At 35.0% G+C, this 21,768-nt stretch overlaps 1 protein-coding gene across 1 annotated transcript in view; it reads left to right on the top strand.

Annotated features, from left to right (window-relative positions):
- LOC130581579 (dystrophin-like) overlaps positions 1 to 21,768 on the top strand; it is a 437,590-nt gene that overhangs the window by 374,469 nt on the left and 41,353 nt on the right. The window contains exon 7 of the mRNA XM_057379767.1: positions 4,308 to 4,426. Within this exon, the coding sequence (XP_057235750.1) occupies positions 4,308 to 4,426 (119 nt within the window). The remainder of the gene's footprint in view (positions 1 to 4,307; positions 4,427 to 21,768) is intronic.

The following is a 21,768-nucleotide window of genomic DNA, read 5'->3' as shown; positions in this document are numbered from 1 at the left end:
GAGCACTTCACTGGAGCTGTTTCTGCTTCAGGGTGGTAGAGTGAGGAGGAAAGAAAAATGTCATTAAAAGGAGGTCCTGGATAGAAGTGGAAAAAAAAAATTTTTTTTTTTTTCTTTTCTCCCCTGGCCCTGTAACCGGGATTTTGAAGAGGGAACAGGTGGAATTTGTTATCTTCCTCCTTGCTTCTTTAAAATGCTTGAACTGAGGCCAGGTGACTGCCTTACAAATGAGCACTTCACTGGAGCTGTTTCTGCTTCAGGGTGGTAGAGTGAGGAGGAAAGAAAAATGTCATTAAAAGGAGGTCCTGGATAGAAGTGGAAAAAAAAAATTTCTTCAGTAGTTTACAGGAAAAGTAAAAGTAAAAACAACAGGATGAAGAGATAAGAAAAGAATCCTATTTTAACAAATCACTAGTCTGTGTGTCAGTTACTGTATCCTGACTCTTTTTTTTAATTGTGAGAATTCTGAAGACATATACAAGATATTGTATWCAAAAGCTGAACCAATAAGCCCACAACTTTTCTCTTATAAAGGAGATGGCAAATTTTATGTTCTAAATGTGACTAATTTCTGCCTACAATAATAGAAAACTGTGRTTTGTCTTATCCTTGACTTTAATGTCTACATAGAGATCTGTCAGGATTTGTTTGCCCATAGCATACACCAGATTCAATTTGCTCACCCTGGCTGAACTAGTTCTGTTGTGAGTTTTGTAACTGAGGGTCAGAGGGGATGTAGGGAGTCTCTTTTGTACTTATTTTTCTTAGAAATATGTTTTGGAAAAAAAAAATGGGGTTTTTTCCCCTTTATKTTTTTATTTTCCTAGATCTAGGAAAGAACTGCTTGTGCAAAAATTACTTTATAKTCAATATAAATTTTGACTTTTACAATGCAAACTTCTCCATTGAAGCCCTCAGTCTTTTCARTTTTGGCTGTCCATGATGATGCCATAAACCAGTGCTGTATGAGCTGATCAGTGAGTGGCTGGATAAAGGTCAGCATATTTTATTTAATTCTAAATTCTCTGAATGTGCACATGGTTGCATTGTTCAGGAAGAGGAGCAAAGAATGTTGGTTATTTTTTCTTGGGTTGCTCCCTGTCAGACAAGACCCMAGCTGCAGATATGAGAATAAATTTAATCTCCCTTGATATTACGTGAACAATATGGAGAGAACAAATGAAGGCAGAGAATCAGTATTCCATTTTATTTATTTTCTCTGCTGTTTCATATCTTGTCATTCCTGTATTTAAAACTCCTTAAAAAGCTAATAATAATTGTAATTTGAAAATCTGGTTTCAGTGTTGTTTCAGGGATTTTCTAAAGCTATTTTCCACTTACCACAATTATTAATCTTCTAGGCTGTAATATCTCCCACAATCACACTTATTGCCACATAAATACACCCAGTGAAATATCCTGACACCCAGCACTGAGAAGCTGATGCTTCAAGCTGACATTATGACACTGTTATTCTAGTGATAGAGCTGCTGAAATGTATGTAGTAACATTATCTTTCAACAAAGGGAAAATCTGGAAAGTTAAATTGCAGTTGGAGTAGGGAGAGCTTTTTTGAATTTATTTTTCTTTTAATAATTTGGTGCTTGTCAGAGCTGAGTTGCAGTAGGTGGCCRTGCCTTTGAAAGTTGATTTGGAATCTGTGCTGTCTGCTTTATGTACAATTCTAAGAAAACTGATAAGAAACCTGTCATGACATACTAAAGTTTACAAGTTCTCTTATAGCTGTGTCTCAGAGGTTTCAGATTTTTGCCATCTGTAGAGAGTGAAAAAGAGATGCTCTGTCTGCCAAAAACAGGCACATGCATTATGCAAATTCAACTCAGGTGTTAGGACATGRTGTTGTCTGAAACTTTGTCATTGAAACTCTTGTGGATTCTGGAGTGTTTGAAAAAAAGAAGCAAAAACCCCAACAAAAACTCTGTGTGTCTTATATTGAGAGTCCTACCTCTACAGATGATGTCATGATAATAATTTTAGACATCCTGGTAGATTTGCTTGAAGGTACCCTCCTGGATTATAAAACTGAAAAGYTCGATGAAATTGATAATCTAAGATATTATTAATGATGATAGAGGTTTTCTCAAGAGGAATAAGACAATATTGTGCCATTACTCAAAGAACAATTGTAAATGTTCATGTTCTTGCCCACTGGCGTCCTGACTGATTAAAAGTATGCTCCTGCACATAAAATCTTGTCTCACAAAAAAAAGTCATGATTATGTGAAGATTATGTGTCCTGTCTGAGAACCTCAAATATGATTACAACTTAAAGACAAATTAAAAAAAAAAAAAAATTGAGGGGGAGGTAGTCCCTTGGATACAATTCCTTCCTCTCTTTGTTCTAAAACTTTTTGTTACCAAATAATCTTTTTGGACTAGTCTATGTAGTAGTTTTGCAACTCATCCTTGCCAAGCATTTTAAGAAAGTTGTAAGAGATTGTTTTGTGATTACTGCAGTGTTTTTTTAACTAGATTTTCTGTGTGAGCTTATGCATCCCATGCCAAGGGTTAAATTTGGGGAGAATATGGGTTTGAAGAATATCTATGGTGGCAGAATAAGGTGTGGGAGTGTGGTGGCTTGACYCCAGTCAGCAGCTGAGCACCCACAYAGCCMCYTGCATGMTTCTMCCCCTGYTYCCCCGGGACAGGGAAGAGAATACAAAAAGTGAAAGCAAGGAAACTCTTGAGTCAAAATGGAGACTGAATAAATGGAGGAAAGGAGTAGAAGAACAAGTGGTGAAAAGACAGTAACTGAAGGTGGAGTGAGGGGAAAAAGAGAAGGTCTCGTTTTTGTGTAGGCACACTTCAGAAATACCTGGTTTGCTCTGAAAACCATTTTAACTGTAAATCCCAAACCCAGCATCATGTAAACAACCCAGTATCATGAACAATGTTAACTCCACCTCCAGTTAAAGGAGGATGGCCAAAGATGATAATTTGTTGCAATAATTAATGRTTTCATAATTAGTGATTCTAATATGTAATAATTATAATTAATTTTATAATTACACATAGCCTGTATTTTGCATGCCTGTGGCACAAACCAGTCTATGGGTTCACAGACTYAATGCATCCATGACTAAACCCAGAAATTCCTAAGTTTCCTCTTCRTTCTCCACCCTGTACCCAGCCATATTTAATGTTAATATTAAATAATATTAATTAATATGTGGAAGATATTAATATTCTGCATGTGGGAAGGAGAAAACTCTACTTTTAATATTTAAGTGTCTATGCATAGAGAAGCGAAATAACTTGGAATAACTTAATTTTTACTGTGTAAATCACTCCCCTCTCAGAAAAAAAATCAAACTGCAAAGKAACATAACTGGGGAATTACTGCTAGATAAATGGCATTTTTCCTTTACACCCTTGGCATTATCATAATATGATGTAGCAAGCATTTTTTTTCCATTTATTATAACTCAGGAGACTATTTTAAATTAACTTCTAAAATTAATAAAAATGTAAGTAAATCTGTCGTAACCAATTGCAAAATTTAARTTTTGTAAATAATGTACTTGATTTGTCTGTTGTTGAAATTAAGCATTTAAATTTCTTCTAATTTAGAACACTGTCTTCAAGTCACAAATAGCTTYGTTGGCTTTCTTCATATTGCACGCACAGTAATTACAGAATATCTGATTAGACTTTATTTCTCCAGAGTGCCTGATAACAAATTCTGATTTCCTAATGGATAACTCTGAGATGAAAGGCCAAAGATCGTGGTGTATTAACATTATTTATACTGCAAATAGTGCAACTGCTCATTCAAGGTCCCAGATTGTGCATCTGAGCTGTAATTCAGTTTTGGTCATTCTGTCTTTTCCTGTTAGAAAATGTAAATCATCTCATGGCAGTGTTAAAGAAAGAGCTGAACTCTCTTCTTACAGGTGTTTCCTGACCCAAATSTTTCTATGATTCTAGGAATTTTTTAACCTGTTGGCCGATTTCAATCTGATGTAACAGTGAGCTGGTAATCTCAGAAGCAATTTCACTCTTAGAAATATTAATTTAAATTAAAAACTGGTGGCTGAGGAGAGGAGGAAGGCTTCCAGACGTCCTCAGCAGAGGTTGTTGGGGCTTGGCAGAGAATAAGAAACATGGATAATGGATGAGAATAGAATACAAAGCCATTAAAAAATGAGTTCCAGCACAAATTAATGAGATCTTTCATTGTGAAAATGATAAAAGCAGTAGTTGATGSTGATTAATAGCTTTAGAAATGCACAAATAAATCTATGACTAAAAAAGTAAGAAACTTCTTCCTCTTATTTTTGCTTTAGACCAGACCTATTTGATTGGAACGCTGTTGCTTCTCAGCAGTCACCTGTACAACGATTAGACCATGCMTTCAACATCGCCAGGCAACACCTGGGAATAGAGAAACTCCTTGATCCTGAAGGTTTGTAGAAATTCTCTTGGTTTAAGTTTGTTTTTGTTTTTTTTTTCTTTAAATGAAAAATCGGTTTTTTCATGCATTTGATTATAAATTAATTTGATTTTTTTTTGGCACAAGAATTTAACACTTTGCCWGATAAATTATAAATGGAAGCAAAATCCTTTACTTTTATTACTACCTTTGTGCTCTATTGAAATAACGTAAAACTGCCTGTACTCGAAAGCAATTTTTTTTAGTTTTGAGACCAGAGTTTTAATGTTCATGCACTGAATTGGAGGTGTCTTGGCAAGCTGTTCATTTCTGTATTGAAGGTTTAGGGTATCTGTAGCTTTTGTATCTTCTGGAAAGATCTTGAGTTCAAATTACCTTTTAATGTATATCCAAAATGTGTATTCACTCTCTTGATAGATAGTAATATCTTTTATATATGAGTTATACTTCTCTTTATATTGAAATTTTATCAGGATATCTCATATCAGTGTCATTTAATCTTACATGTAATACAATTGCCTATTTTACCTTGGCTATCTTTTAWAYGTGCTTAAGCCATCATATTTGAAARGYTCCTTGTTTTACACATATTCTCTTTAATTTTGTACATTTCTATATATTCTCTGACATAGTTTCTACATTGCTGACAGACTAGTAATTTTCCCTCCGAGGATATTCCTAAAACATTATTTACTCTGAGACAGTTGGAACAGCAATTTTATTTCATATATATATATATATATATATATATATATATATGCACACATATACACACACTTTCTTTTTCCATACAATAATAGCTTTACTATATTTTCATGAAATTTCCTAATAAGCCACTAATAAATGAAATTTTGTATATGTTTGTGCTGTTCTCAGTGGCTCACTCATGGTAGCTTTTATTTTCGTGGGAAGAACTAGAATTTAACAGAAGGCAAAAATTAAACTAAAACATAGATTGGGTCTCTTAATGTTTAAATATRGTTGGGCATGTCTCAGTTGTTAACTAATAACCTTGTATACCATGTATTTCCCTAGGAGAAATATTGAAAAATTATGTAGTTGAATGTCACAGCATTTCTTGCCTCATACACTCATGTCTAGAACTCAGTTTTGGTGAACCACTGGAGGAARAACAGGTTTTCTACACACTTTAGCATGGGACTGAGTTTATAAACTCTGAATGAGATTGGAATTTAAAACTGAGTTCTGCAACTGAATAGATGTGGTCATAGTGTTTTCTCTAACTGGCTCAACTTTTTTCTTAAAATAGATCAGTGAATAAGTTATTTTCTGTATGCAACAGTCAATACTGATTAGAGATTTTATTCTGGTTTTGGCAAAGAGACTTGCAGTTGTTTAGCCAACAACTGAAAAASTCTTAAACATTGGTGGTTTTCCAAATGTCTTCTGAAATTATTTTCAATTCAGTGTTGTAAATCACAGTGCCAGCCACCTATTTCTTTTTTTTTCCCTCTGTAAACATTTCCAAAGGAAAAGTATATTTTGTACCTATTTGAAAGTATGAGTATGTGGATATATGCAAGGGAAAAATCTTGTTTGATGTTCGAGAATATTTTTTCTGTAATTTTACTTTGTATATTTATCAATAKATCTCATAATTGGGTACTCAAATATCTCTTATCACTGTATTGTGTAACACCCTCCTCTCTGGGTGCAAAATGCTAAAAATGGGGGAGTATGCAGTGGTGAAACATTCCTTTCATGTAATTTAATACCTGTCAAAACAGCAGATGTGTAATTTGTGAACACTTTAAAAWTTATTTTTGTTCATTAAATGTCTGCTGTCTTGATTTTGGAAATATTGAGTGGAAAGGAAGCCACTGTTCAGTAAAGGCCTACTCTTCTGCAACCAATTTCKTAGTCAAAAAATAAAGGGCTTGGGGTTATTTGTGTTCTGAAATTACTGATGATTGATAAATGTTGAAACAGATGTCTAGGGGAGTCTATCTTAGCAATTAGATTTTGAAAAGTAAACATTTATGCTCAGCCAAACTTTGGTTTTCTGGTTTATTTATGAAGTTTGCTTCTTTCTGAGGTTGCTGATATTTAAAGGCTGTCTCATGAGAAATAGTCARTTTATTACTGAGGCTGTTGATATTTCAAGTCTATCCCATGAGCATCTTTTAAAACATTTTTCAAAATTTGATCTCCATTTCAGTCATCAGGGTGGTAAAGGTACTTTACATCTAAGTATTTCTTGTAAAAGCTRTGTTGTGTAAATTACAGCTTTTGTATTTGGATTCATGCAGAGATGATCATTCCTGCTATTGTCCTTACTTTGGCTACTAGGAATGTTTTTTTTTAATATCATTAGAATATACTAATGATGCCAATTTTTCTTAGTTTTTAGGCAAGTAAACTTGGCAAAACCTACCCTASCCAATCGTATTTATAGTGATGTTTGCATCTTAAAACACAGAAGAAAATGCTAGGCATCCAGAGCTAGAAATCTTTTTTTGGTGCTCTTTCATCATCTTAGGAAAGTCTTGTACCGAATTCCTGAAGTAGTTTGACAAGATTCTTTCTGTTCTGATACATTGATTCTGTGSCTCATCCATGAAATTGGATAATGTGTTCACAAAGTATTTTACCTTGCTAACTTCCCCCTAAAAACACCAAGCAATGTGTCTTTCTGCTCATRGCTTTCCTTGAAACAAAATGAGCTGAGGGAAGGTTGCGATTAATCAGATCTTCTCTGAAGATACAGTGTTTTTATCTAAATTCCCAAATAGGCTACAAATTTGGTGTAGATTAAATTCTGCAGAATTATTCTGCAGTCAGAATGTTCATAATATTTGGTGTGGGGGAGGGCAAGAATAAGATATGTGGTAGGAGCTTCATTCCAGCTTTTTCACTTTCCTTTTCCTATGGAAGACATGAAGAATCCAACATCATTCCACAGGAAAAAAAAAAAAAGTTAGCAGTTGGTTTTTTGTTTTAAAGTTGTTTGAGGGTTTTTTTGATTGAATCCTGTCAGTGAGTGAAATGTAAGCAGGTTTAAATGTCCATCTGGTGTTCATTACTGTAATATTTTCATACTATAATATGTATAAGATAACAAGAGGAAAACACAAGATCAGGTAGCAGAAACTGGTAGATGCCAGTTTTATTTAGAAGTTGTTAAAGACCTATATATATGTGCATATATATATATATATTAATGGGCTGGATTCAAAAGGAAAAATGTGTTTGCAAATTGAATTTTTTTAGGCCAAAGTATTTCTATGTAATTCATAACAACCTCCATAAGGCATTTATGATTATGTAGGTATGATGTTTTAAATCTCAATAATATTCTCTGTRATCCTTTCAAAGAATAAATAGTTATTTTGCTTTGCTTGCTCAAAACTAATATTTGTTGCTAAATATTAGTTGCACAAACCAGATCATTTAAACATTGATTTCTGGTGAGATTTGAATGACAAAGCTAGCATATGGAAATCTTCTACTACAGTCATATGTATTCTTTTAATGCTATTTCCTTTCTTTTCTTTTTTTCTTTATTTCTTTTTTTTAAACTAAAAATAAAAACTATAGTCTTGATCCAACTATGGATAATTTCTGATTGATTTTTCACACTTTTGTGATAGCTGTGATTTTCTGGATGTAAATTTGAGTTGCTGACTTTTCAAAAGACTTTGGTTGATTGATTTCAATGTAAATAGTTCATGTTATTCTTTGTTCTCTTGCCATTAGAGTATTTTAGGYATAATATAATATAATACAGTATAACCTCTGAACACTTTTCCAAATTATAAACTCCTTATGTTTCACACTCATTATTTTAAGCTATTATTACATCTCAGCATCAATTAGTGATGAGGATATTTGCCATCTTTGCTGGTATGGGTTGACTTAAGCTAATTTTAGCAAAAAAACTTAAAATATTTTAAACAAATTAACTAAACAATGGTGATATCTGTAACTTCAACTTGAATATGTCAGAGCTTAAATGATTAATCAAGCTCTTAAGATTAGTCTGCATATTTTAAGAACATCCAACAACCTGGGCTTCCAGTTCTGAATAGTTAACTGGTTCTTTGTGAACTTTTTATCTGTATTGGAATTGTGGAGGAACGTTACTCTAGTCTTCACATACAAACTTCAGAAAATATTTTAAAGGCCATTATTTTCCTTGTTTAGTATTTACTTTTTCTGGAGCATCTTTTTAAATTTCACCAAACAAGGAATAGGGCAAGCAAACAGCAACTTGTGTGGTGGTCAGCAACACGTAGTAGCTAAATGTTATTGGCTGCTTAATGGCATTTTATGTTTTACTCTGGTATAGAATACTAATGCCAAATTGGAGCAGAAGGATCTTTTAAGGAAAAGCAGTGATGTCTCAGAAACTGAATCTGGGAATAGATCTGAGCTGTCCTCTTTCCCCTTAAAACAGCTGAGGAACAGCTGAGTTGTGCTGTGGTAGCAGTAGAAGTGTTTGTGTGCTTGCTCCTAGCAGTGAACATCTGATTCTTGGTTTAATGAACTTTTCCYTGCTGTCATTTTTCTGGGCCTTGTGCATGTTTGTGCTAGCCCKATAATAAATAGACTATGAAGTTATATAATGGCATTTCTGCTGTCCTTTTTAGGTGAAGTAATTATCCAGTTTCTCATACTTTGTGTAGCCTGATGAAAAAAAAAAAACCCTTCATTTAATCCATCCCAGTCACATTTTACATATTTTTCCTTAATTTGCACCGATGACATGAGTTTTTGGCACCATTATTAAGTGATAATGAGACTCGGACAGTTTTTCATTTGATAATATTTTTGTTTGATCTTGACTTCCTATACTTCTGTATCTCAGCAGTGATGGATTCTACCACATTCTGCACCATTTGGAGCACAAAGAAGAGGAAAAAAAGCTTGTCAGCATCGTAGTTCATGATGTTTTTAACCCTGTCTATACTCAGTAGTTGTGTGCAGTTGTAACACTGGTTTTCAGTAAATTTTGTTGCCCTTGGGACCTTTTGTATTATGCCTTAAAATTTAGTAATGTTTTTCCCAATACAGTATCAAGGTGGGGGAGATATTTTTATTGTTTTGAAATGCAGGTGYGATACAAGTCACAAGAGCTATCTTTGATATCATGCTTTTGAGAAGTCAAGAAAAATGCTGGCTCAAGCCTATTAATATTATTTCACTTAAATATTGTTTTCACTTAATATTATTTCACAAAAACCTTATAATGGTTAGAAAATAAAATTTAAAAAGTATTATTTTCTTAAGGTTCCTTTTGGTTCTCAAAGCCAGGAATGCTTTAAGTGTTAAATAAGAGGAGAGTTTGTAGGATTGATAATAAAAAATACAGCATTACCAGCACAACCCTTTAACTTTTGTGTTAAAAAAGTTTTTAGTGTTTTTCAGCACAAATTGCAGCTCTTACATGCCATCAGGTCATATCAGGTGCTTTGTTTTAGCTATGAACTGGAGAATGAGAGCAGGTCTGTGGAAATACCTTCAAAACTGACAGTGGAATAGGGAAACTTTTATATGAATGAACTCGTCATACATAGATTTTTCTGAATGTTTGCTAGTTTGATCTGTATTCTTGCTATAATATTTTACCCTGCAGTTTCTTTTGACAAATATTTGCCCTCAAGATTRAACTGCATTTCTTCTTTACCTACTGTTAAGGTGAAAGTCCTGATTTTTCTTTGCAGTCTTAAGCAAATACAAATAGTCAACAAAAATAGTAAAATCACTAGACACCATCTAACCCCACTTTATCTGCCATATTTATGAGTAGATTTATTACGGTTTCTTTGACCTATGAGCAATTGAATTAACAAGAGATAGCTTGACAATCAGCAACTCTTTTGCAGATTTCCATGGTAGTAAATGGCTTGAAGGGTACTGCATTAAGAGACTCAAGGACAAAATAGGCTCTTATCAGTAAGAAAATCTAAAATAAGTGTGATTTAATTCGGAGCAGGGCACATATGCTACAAAAAAAAAAATTGTAAGGCTTTCTATTATGAGGGGTGTGAAGCTTATAATGTAATTTCAAGAACTAAACTTGGAATGATAAAGAGCTCTGTAGTAACCTTGCATTGCAGCTGCCATTGTAAGTAGTTCAGCAATGGTTGGCTAAGTATAAATGCACAGAAATGAGAGCTGTGTTAAAATGTGTGCAGAGTCTAACAGTGGTAGTGCCTGTGAAATGTTTTATTAATAAAAGCGGGGGTGGTATTTAGTATGATGAAATAATGAATAAGCACCCTCTTATTTACAGATGATTTCATATTCCTCTTGGGTGTTTTGTGATGGGGTAATCAGGCACTCTACTGCCTGTATCTGTAAAATCATGTCCTAGCTTGTAACAATGCTATTTAAATTGATAAGCCTCAGTGACCTCAGCTGTTGTTCTCCATATGATGCTGAGAGAATTGTGGACCAGGTACTGAAATTACTGGAGTCATTTCTTACCTGGATCTCCTGCCCGGATTCTTGCAAGGTGAGAAGGAGCAGAACGAATCTCTGCTGTGGAGCTACAGAGGGAATTGGAGTAGAAGGGAGAGTTGGGTGGCAGTATCAGTCTGAACCCAATGGTAAAACTGAGTGTTGCAGGTACTGCAAAGAGCACASAGGTGYTTCTGMTGTTTGTTTCTGAGCSTAKTTTTTAACAAAGTTTTCTTTTTGAAAGCTTTGGATTTAGCACACTACCACCTCATAACCCCAACAATAGAGAATCATCCAAAACCTAATATTTTAAATACTCCTTTTCTTCACATCTAAATGCTAATTCTGTGCTTAAGCGTCTCTCTCCTTGGTGCACTGTCTTTCAGCTACCTGGGAATTTACAGTTCTCCACCTTGCTTTGCTTTTTATCCATTGGGTGGTGAAAGAAAAAAAAAAAAACATCTGAGTTGAAGCCTGTAGAAAATATGGAAGGAAGAAATTAATATRGATCTTTGGGTAGAACTAATGTAATTGAACTTTAATTTCTAGATCAGAAGTTGACCTCTGAGCTCTTCATAGTCATAGAAGATTCAAATTTTTGAGTCATCTAAGGTGGATGTTTTGGCTCTGACCGAGCAAGTCTGAACTACTTTGTGTGTACATATCCAACATTGTGAGATTTATCCTAACATTTATCATGACTATTCTTGAGATAAAATTTTTTATAAAGACTCTAGAAGAGATAATTCTCTCTGTAATGATTTTCATCTTCAGTTGACATTATTCTGTAATAAGGAAACATATCTAAAGCCTAAATTAATTTCCTTATCTTGGTGTGTGTGTGTGTTAATCTTTCAGAAAGACATTTTGGGCACTGTAATGGCTTTCCTGTACAGAAATCTGATCAGGAAAAAAAAAAAGAAAAATCTTGAGAGAAGAATTTTCTCTCTTCTACAGAATGAATATTTTCTACTGGTTCCAAAGAGAACACAAAGCAATGCTTGAAATTATTGAATCTGGAAATAAAAAAAGAATCACCTACCCTTAGGCAGTTCTTGCATTCTTAATGTATTAAAATGAAAGTGTGTGGAGAGCAGGACTGCAGAAACTTGAAAGAGACACTTAGTTTTTCTCAGTTCTTTTTCAATTTTAGCTTTGACGTTCACTGCTAAAAGAGAAAGGAGTAGTATTATCATAATCTTCATAGAGGATGGTGGGGTTATTCAGCTCTTGGTCTTTCTGGGAATTATTTGCTTTGCAAATAAGGARAAAACTGTTTCTAAATTGCTGTAAAACTCTAGTCTTTTTTGTTAGTGATTTACARTGGCTGCATTGAAACAATATAGCTTGAATAACCTTGATTCAGCCATAGGTATTGAAGTTCAAACGTAATTTGTGGAATGGCAAATTTTGGAATTTTTGAATGGCAAATGGCAGTCACTGAGGGGGCACTTAAAAAAAAAAGTTACAAAATAAAGGAGCAATGCATTGGGGAATGACTCTGTTTTCCTCTAATATTTTTTCTTTGCATTTCCGTCTGTTAGTTTTTAAAGTGGAGTCTTAATGAGCAGTGGCTTTCATGACAGTGATTTGCTTGGTGTAAGGAAACAAAAGAAAGTGAATGCCACAAGAGAATCTTGACACAGAAAATAGAACTTGCTTTTTGTGTGCTTGCCTTTTGGTAGAGGAAGTAGCCATTTTATAAAATGATTACAGGATAACTTCTGCCACAATTTCCATCTGGAAACCAAGAGAGTGGCAYGTTTTGTCASAATGGTTAAGGAGTTGCTTTCAAAAAAGTTTTATTCCATTTTCCTTATAGGTTGCTTCARTTTGTCAGGAGATKTTTCTTTTGTATAGCASCTTGRAGGAATCAGGTTGTAGATTATCTTCTGCTGGTTCTGATTCCTCTGCTTATCATAAAATTTATCTATACATTATTTAGTGCAAAAATATCAATATAAAAAAAATGCTTTGAATTAGTGAGGTTTATAGCAGTAAAGAAGATTATATCTTTTGTGAACAATATTTTTGAGATGAGACCTGTAAGGATTAGTCTGCCAAACATCTTAAGTTCCTCCATAAAAAATCAGCCTGAAATAAGGAGAAGCTGCGTGAGCCATAATTAAATCAATTCTCTGAATGTGAGTGGAGGGTGTGTTTAAAGAGTGAGGTGGCATTTCATTCACCCACAAGAGGTTTTAAAAGCATTCAGTGGTAAGCAGAGRTGAAATGGTGTGAATCCATGGTAGTGCTTGAAATAAACTGACTTTGGAGCAAATGGGCTGATGCTCCTGAAACTCCTTGTTCGTCACCAAAAGCAAGGGAATGTGTTGACTTCTACTCAGCCATAAATGGTTATCATGTAGAAAATATCTAGGGTGGCACAGTAGAATTCCAGCATGGCTTTCCCATYTTATATGTGCTACTTCTAGCACTGGTTTTGGTAGCTTATTCTATGAGTATTTCTCATCATATGCATAAATGCAAAAGTTATACCTTTTCTGTGCTTAATRTTCTGTGGGTTTGATTTTTTTRWWTTTTTTTWAATAACTTATCACTGAACTTGTCTTAAAACAGTTTCAGGGAATTAAATGTGAGGAGTGTAGAAAATACAAGGAATATTCCAAAAGTACCAATTGTGTGTCCTTTTGTGCTGTAGCAATAGCACTCAAAATTACTACATAGACAGTTAAAAAGAAGTGTTTGACCTATTTAGCCTCTGAACTTCAGATTGATCTCATCTCTTTTGACCTTCAGTGTTRTGTGAACTGTATATTTGTATAGGTGAAGCCTTATTGAACAATGGCTTTAGTTCAATGAGCTGAGACAAGTATTTCTTCTGCKTTAGGAATGCACAATTTACCTTTAACTTTTAACTTTAGAAAACAGCACACTTTCAAACAGTGCAAAGAACACCRGGAGTGTTTGCCTGAGTAACCTTTTATTTCTTTTGCCTATGATGTGGCCAAATGCAAAGAGGTTTAGTTTTAAAATTGCTAGCTAGAATATTCCTATTTCTAAACTGGAGCAGTCTTGGATGGTAAGTGGAATACAAGTGTGAAAAATATGTTGATGAAAAGTTAATTAGCAGGTGTGAATCTTTTACTTATTCTTTGGCAGTAATTTAAAACCGGTAGATAAAATTAATTTTCTTTAAAAAGTAATACTAGCAGGCTGCAACTTTCGTAAAGTTGTAGATGCCTAATAAAAACTACTACTAGCCATAGAATAATATCCTGAAATGCAAGCCTCATGGAATTCCCTGCTTTTTTCTAGCAAGAAAACCTTTCCTGAGCTGAATCTCTCCATGAAATTAATGCAGCAGAAGAGTGTTGTTTTCCAAGGAGAATTCCTTTTGATCTACACTCAGTATCAATCACATTTCCTTTCCTTTCCAGCACTTCAACTTAACAGCATTTAGCTTAAACTGATACCCAAAACAATTTAGCAAAGTATTCATATAGATTAAGTATTTACTAAAGCACAACAGTAACTTACTTGGAAACCTAACTTGCAAATMTGAAGTGGTACCTAGGAATCTGGGAGAGCAGCATTYCCRGMACRTTTGATACAACATATKCACACAGACAAAACCAGTCTGWATAAGGTACCTGTGAAAAATTCCCCTCAGATTTGGTGAAATACTCTCTTTGGATGCCTTTGCATCTTTTCAGTGGGTTTTTTCAGGGTTGAGCCTCRAGGAGCTGGGGGATATCAGCCCAGGGTCCCTCATTATTTGGCAATGTTCCTTGAGGAGTCCTCCACCTCCGAGAGGTGATGTAGTCAGAGGGAGATGCTGGTCACAAACATCTTCAAAAATTCATGACATTTGGGAAAATCTCCCTATGGCTGGAAAAATGTAAATCACAGCTGAATTCAGAMAGGATGAGGAAGATGGTCCAGGAATCTGCAGTCTCCTCTGCCACTACTTTTATAAGTGTCTTCCAGAAACTGTGCAGATGCACACGGACACTCTGTCTGGATATTCTCCTCTGATCAGATGCATAATGCTGGGGATAAGTGGAAATGAATGAATRTTTTTCACCTTGATTCTAACAAGACCTTTCATAGTATCCTTGTAGCCAAAGCAGTAAGATGTGGGTAGAAAATTKGCTAGATTCCTGTTTTTAAAAGGATTTGTGATCACTGGTACAAAACCCAGCTGGTGGCTGGTGTGGCTGTGATCTTCAGGAGTGGAGAGGGGGCTTATAATGCTTAAGTGTCTTAATGCCATTTTGAGGGGAAGAACTACACTGMAGCCAGCAGTCTGTAGACAATTCTTGGCTGAATATTAGTCAGTCTCACTTGCAGCAATGAAGTCCAACAACACACTCAGCTGTAGGAGTGAGAATGTAGCCAGCAGTTTGGGGGARGTGATTGTTCACTCCTGTTCAGTTTGAGCCCCATTCTAGCACACTGTGCTGTATTTCCTTTAGCTGATCACAGCCACAGACTATTTCAGTGTGGGAAACTGTACTGAATGCAAATTCAAATAAGTCATTTAGATTCTCAGCAATTGCCTTATAGTCTTTACATGCTCCTGTTGTTCTGATCCTTTCATTCTGCAAAGCCTCTAGAAGGGAACTGACTGGAGATAYTTGAGGCAAGATTTATTAGTAGTATTCATATGTTTTGCTGGTTGTTCCTCCTGGGCCAGTCTTTCTGTTTGTTTTGTTTTCTTTTTTTTACACRAAGCCTGCCAGAATTTATTATCCTTTCTGTTTTCTCCATTTGGACATGATATGAGCTTCTTGAATTATACTTATGGCAACTACTCTTCAGCCCCCTTGGCTTGCTTTTATTTAAGTCTTCATTTCTCCCTCTCATCTCCGCTTTCCAAGGTGATGCTGCCTGCTCCTTTGTGATTGAACCCTGATCTGCTTTTGAATTTTGTTCCTTGAATATCAATCTGGCAAGTGATAAATAGACACTGAGCTGTCTGTGTGACAGGAAACATTTAAACTTCCTTTGTTTCTTTAGTAGTTGTCCTTTGTAGTCCCAGGTACTGTCTTCCACCGTGATTTTTCTTTCTCTCTCTGAAATTGTTCGCTTGCCTTTCTTCTGCTTGCTAGCCTAATGAGATTCAGCAGTTTATGTTTTATCCCCTCTCAAATATTATTTTTAATCTGTCCTTTTTGGAGGGGGGGGGGGGCAGGTTGTAACCATTTTTAAAGGAGTCTAATAGCAATTAGTTACCTCGAATTCAGAAATTTTGTTTGTTTGTAAAAATTTCTGAACTAAATTTGTGAGAATAGTGGTAAATAGATAAACACAGACTGATTTTTGCTGCCTGTCTTTTCACCCGTCTTAGCTTTAGCAGTCTCTGTAAGGATAAGTTTTTTCTTTTTTTCCCTGAGTCAAGRAAAATATAAGGTAATCATCCTAAAYTGATGTAYTGGAAATAAACAGARTATCACCAGGATTACACATCTGACRCACTRGACATTGGAGCCCAGRCTCCAATCAATGTGCTGGAAGTTCTTCAGCTTATGCTGGGGGTTAAGGCATTGCCATGGGTTTATRCTTCATTAGTACAACATTTCGTGCTGCCATGTGCTGATTAAGAATTAGAGGGGGAAATCCTCTTTTTGTCATCCATTACCATGCTGGAAGACTGAGTGTTYCTTCCAGTGGCAATTTTAATATCAGTGAAATCAAATCCAGCTCCAAGGACCAGGASACAGCATTTCAAATGGCACTAATCTCATTCTTTCCTAGGGTACACCCTGCAGAGAACACACCAACAGTCAGTTTTTATCCAGTATGAATAGATCAGATGCAGTACTAGGTGGTGGAAGCAGACTGGAAGATCTTGTTCATGTCATGACAGTCTTATGTCAAGTGTCTCGTACCATCTGGGCAGAATTTCCCACTTTGCAAGAATCATTCTTTCAAATCCAGCCTGCTCTTGAGATTTATTGAGAAAAAAACTCCGTTTTTTACCAGCCTCACTGAAGGTAATAAGTACTTTTCTGATATAGAAGGAATTGAGAGAGTATTCTTGCACTGAAGTCAAGATCACATTTTGTCAAGAACACGATTTTTTCTGTTGAGAAGAAAGTTGAACAAAGATTCCAGGCTTTGGGAAAGATCCATGACTAGGCCTGAGTTCTAAATTATTAAGCCTGAAAATGAAAGAAAAGATGCTTTCAAAAGTCTAAAGTCCGAAAAATGTGGAAAACAGTTGGTGTTTCACTAAATGCTGCAATCCATTACACAGGGTTTAAAATTATAATTTTGTAATCTTATTCCTTCTATGTAATGATATTACAAATATTGTTTCTTTGTTTTGTTTTACAGAAGTACTTYTCCTAAATGGAATGAATAGTGAGCTGTTCTCTTATTGAGTATTTAATCTAAAAAATACATTAAAATATTAATTAAACCTCACAAAAATCCCTRTGAGGACTCTGCACAAGCATTATGATTCTTTCACAGATGGTAAATGCAGTTAATATTTCTCCAGTAGTGCTAGAGAACTTTTGTATCGAGGAGTCTGTCCAGTTCTGTTAATTTGTTTTTTCAGCTAAARCCTCTCATTACTGAGATAGCTGTGAAGTGGAAAAAACATTCTGGATTGTAATAGGCAGTTATGTCTACACACCTCAACTTCATATCACATTTGCCTAATATGTTGCTCTGAATTCAAGATGATTTATTTCAAACCTCAGAGGAGTTTCGTTTTGGTCATGGATGAGCTACTTGCAATCCWATTGCTCTTTCTCTGAACATGGGCTGTTGTTTAGCTGTACAGAATCAAACTGCTTGATACATAATTTAATAAAACAGTAGAGTGGCRTTTGATCCCATCAGCCATCCTTTGAATTAAAGTTGTAGCTTCAAATTGCTTAGAAATAAGTATCAGAGGATGGACAACTTTTAGCATTTAAAATGGAAAACATTATTTGATATGAATTCTTGAAATAAGTTTAAATTATTTAAAAATTAAATTATGAAATTTTCATGTGAAAGTTTCCAAGAAATCTATGATCAAGCTATTTGTTCTTTAATGTTTTGTATTGCTTTAAATCAGGCTCTTCATAATATTCCTTAAATGTGGACAGAAATTTATTTTGGAGATTGATTTACATTGAGTCTGATTCTATGTGCATATCATAGYAATGAGCTAATAGAGGTGCATCTTRCTTTTTATGTCAATGATAAATATAGTAAACCAGCTATCAGAAGGCCACAGGATATGATCAGATAGTTCTTGTTCAGAAAGTCTGAGTTCTTGTAGGATCTAATCCTTAAATCTATGGTATGGCATTCTGTAATTGTTACTATACATGGCAGTCACTAGTACTTGAGTCAAGTTGCTCTGTACCTATTGGGAAGAAGGAAGGTCATTTATAATTAGAGCTTTGCACATTGCCTAAAGATTGTCAGTATCAGTGGAAGCCAACTTATTGTTTTATTTTAATTCCTACAGTTCGGGTCCTTCAGCTATATTTGAGTGATGTGCAATAAGAGCTGCTTGTTGTGTCACATCTGCTCATCTCATTCTGTTYCTGTCCTGGCAGTCAGCACAAGGAAAAGGGCTCTGCCTCTGTTACCTCTGCCTAGACAGGCACTTGTAACACCTCATCAGACCATGTATTCCATTTCTGCTGCAGTGTGAGCAGAGAAAACAAAGCACTCTGTCCAAGGTATCCTGCTCTCCACGGGCAGATGCTCACTCAGTATTACAGAAAGGTGTCCCTTTTTGGAAGAGGCTCTGGGTTGCTCTGAAGTGTCAGGTGTAAGTGGAAAATCRATGAGTACAGGCTGCTCCCTGAAGGTGTTCATCTCTCTCAGTTGTATGGGCTGTGAGCAGGGCATGGMAGAGCATCCATCCTGTTAAATGCAGACTGACAGTGGTAGCAAGGTTACTGTAGTTAATTTGCTACTAGATATATCAAAGTTCATGTGCATTTGCTTGTGCCRTGTTTTTGCATTGCAAGTATTCCACTGGGAAATGTTGGATAAAATTGGTATTGGATATTTTGCTGTGATAAATTAAAACAAGGAACTGCAGAATTACTCTGCCATGAGCTATAGTGACTTTCCTTCACAGTGTGTTCATCACCTTTCTCCAGGATAATTTTACTGTATAATCAGCTATCACTCCCCTGCCAGGTATTAGTCTGTTAGAAACTCATCATAGGCTGATAAGTGCCAGAATTCATCCTCACATTTCTGTTACTGAAACAACCAGACACTCAGCTTCAGTGGCTGAAATGTTGTATAGCACATTCTTCTGACCTACAGCTTCACATGGAAATTGTTTTTAATTGTTTCATTTCAAATCAACATTTAATACTCTTGTGATTATGACTTTTTATGATGATTCCTTWCTTTGGCTTTTTTGTTTAACAGCAGTAAGAGAAAAATCAATTTCTGTGCTGCTCAATCCTAATGCTAAGGGAATGTTCTGAGATTCTGTTTTGTTTCAAGCCAGACAATACCCTGGACTAAGTAAACAAAGTTAATCTTAAAAAAAAAAAAAAAAAAAAAAAAAAAAGCTTAACCAGTTGTGTAAGTGTAATTCAGCATACCAGTGTACAGTAATATTTTGGGGAAATGCCAACCAATAACTGTATGGAGCTTACTTTACATAATTCATTGTGTATATAAGACTTACATATAAGACATACTTACAAAAGGCTTTCCCAGAAGATGTTGTCAGAACATGTACAGATCATTTTGCAAATTAATTTCCTATTATTTATTCCATTCTAGGGGATTCTTCCAGTTTCCTTTCTAAGCCCTTCATAGATACTAAAGCAAAGATGATAATTTGGTTTTGTTATGACTTAAGTAAAGAAAAAAAATTAACACTTTTCTGCTATTTGTTAAAACTTAAAGATTTTTAGGGTGGCTGTCAAASCTTATTTTTTGCATTTTTAGATCTCTCTACTTATGTCCTAAACTGTGTTACTTACAAGAAACCAAAGCATTTTAGGATTTAACTGTATTTTGATTTGTGCCGTTGTAATGTATGCACTGGCATGGCACTTCACAGTTATGTTCTTGCTTTTCTTGGTGATTATTGCAACTATGTAAGTCTACATTCAAAATGGAAGAAAGGCTTAAATTATTAATTTTTTATTAGCATTTTACATAGCTCCATGATGTGTGACTTGGCTCTTTGGACTAAATTAGAATATAAAACTAAAAGAGAGATTCATTTCTTTAAGGTCATGGAGCAGTGTGTGCCTAGAGAGCTATAACACAGACTTCTGTAATGGCTTTTTGAGCAGAGYCTAATAAAGGAAGAAATTGCAGCGAGGCCCTTATGCCAAGAGCCTCCAGTTTGCTGAATATAAATAGGCCTTCTACCTATTAAACTAGGCAGCAGAAATACTCAAGAAGTTTACTTTTTTGGAAACAAAGGCTTTGCGTCTGTTTGGAACTGGTTCCTTGTGGCTTYRCAAGTCAGTGGGTTTCCATGTCTGAGGGCTGTTCAAAATGCAAGRTGTAACATCTCTGAAAAAGCTGCCTTCAAGCTCTTTGGGACTATATTGGCTTTATTTATTTATCAGAGACTTGCTTGTTGATTACAAGGAAATGAAGAAAATTAAGCTACTTGCTCCAACAGAGCAGTTAACGTACTGCAGAGTGGAGTGGTTTACTTTTCCTCTTTTCCACAAGGCTCTTTGCCCTTCTGGTTTAGTTACATTATTTTAATTTTCTGTATTGTGAAATTAAAAGACAGCATTGCTTTAACAGTCAGTGGTATTCTTATGGAATGCTTTATAAGTCTGTAGGAGGGTAGAAGCCCAGAGCAATGCTGATTTTGATGGTTGTTTAACTCAGAAAATTGGTTTTAGTGCGTAAATCCTTCAGGGGTGTACACCCCTTATCAGAAGCTGAGTTTGAAGAAAGAAGAACTTRGTATGATGATTTATGGAACATAACCACTTTTCATAGAGCTTGGGAAAGCTGCCATGCTGAAATCCATTTAGAACAGTTCTTCCACATTCCTGCTCATTATAAATAATTATGAAACAGGTCCATCAGGTGCCATTTTAAAATATCAGCATCTGCCRTCAAAAGCGTTTACAGTAATTTAACATTTCACGATGTTTAAATGATTGAATGTGAAACAGAAATAATTTCATTCATAGTCACTCGCACAGAATTGCAGTAGAAACAGTGCACAATGAAACTGGAAAAAAAAAAAAAAAGTTGTTAAGTACTGAAGGGAGAAATAAAATCTTTGTCTGATACCCAAAAAATGAGAGCATGCTCCTATCTGGTAATTTCCATGTGTTACAGTATTTCTACTCTGTGTGTGGAAACAAGATGAACAAATAAAACTTTATTTGAAAGTAACTAACTTTTATGAAGTGCTTATTTTAGAGAAARTACTTCTTTAAAAGAAACTTGTTCCCTTTGATCAGTGATTTAATGATAGCTGATTGTAATTTGATAACCTGTATTAGAGAAGTGGAATCACAAGTATAATTTTCTGGGTTTAATCTGGTTTAATGTTATTCTTATTTCAGTCAGAAACTGGGCAACAGTGGTGCAGCCAAAGGGAAGGATTTTTTTTAAGCCAGTCAGCTCTGAAATAATCTCTTTCCTTCCTCCTGCACTATTCCTCTCTATTATTCCACAGTGAAATGGTTCAGAGTGCTTAACTGGTTGATAAATATTTATTCCACTTTTAGTTTGGGTTTTATTTTACATTGGTTTTATTATGACTTAACTTTAGAATCTCCTCTTTATGAACTGAGATAAAGGTGCTAGTGCATTCTCGAAGCAAAGAGTTAGGATAGTAAAATGTTTGAAAGGTAGGAATTGCAAAAACTGTTGTGGCTTTAAGTTAAGGTTTAAAGGTAAAAACTGTTGTGAAACGGCATGCAGACTTAAAAAATTCTCAGCCTGTCAGTTTATTTCAGTTTATTTCCTATTAAAAAAAAATATGCAGAAGGTTTCTTACT

The sequence above is a fragment of the Malurus melanocephalus genome, unplaced genomic scaffold (genome assembly GCF_030028575.1).
Source record: "Malurus melanocephalus ecotype Western Australia unplaced genomic scaffold, MMel_1.1 scaffold_422, whole genome shotgun sequence".
Taxonomy (NCBI): domain Eukaryota; kingdom Metazoa; phylum Chordata; class Aves; order Passeriformes; family Maluridae; genus Malurus; species Malurus melanocephalus.
Note: the sequence above shows the minus strand (reverse complement) of the source record. Positions and strands in the feature narration are given on the sequence as shown.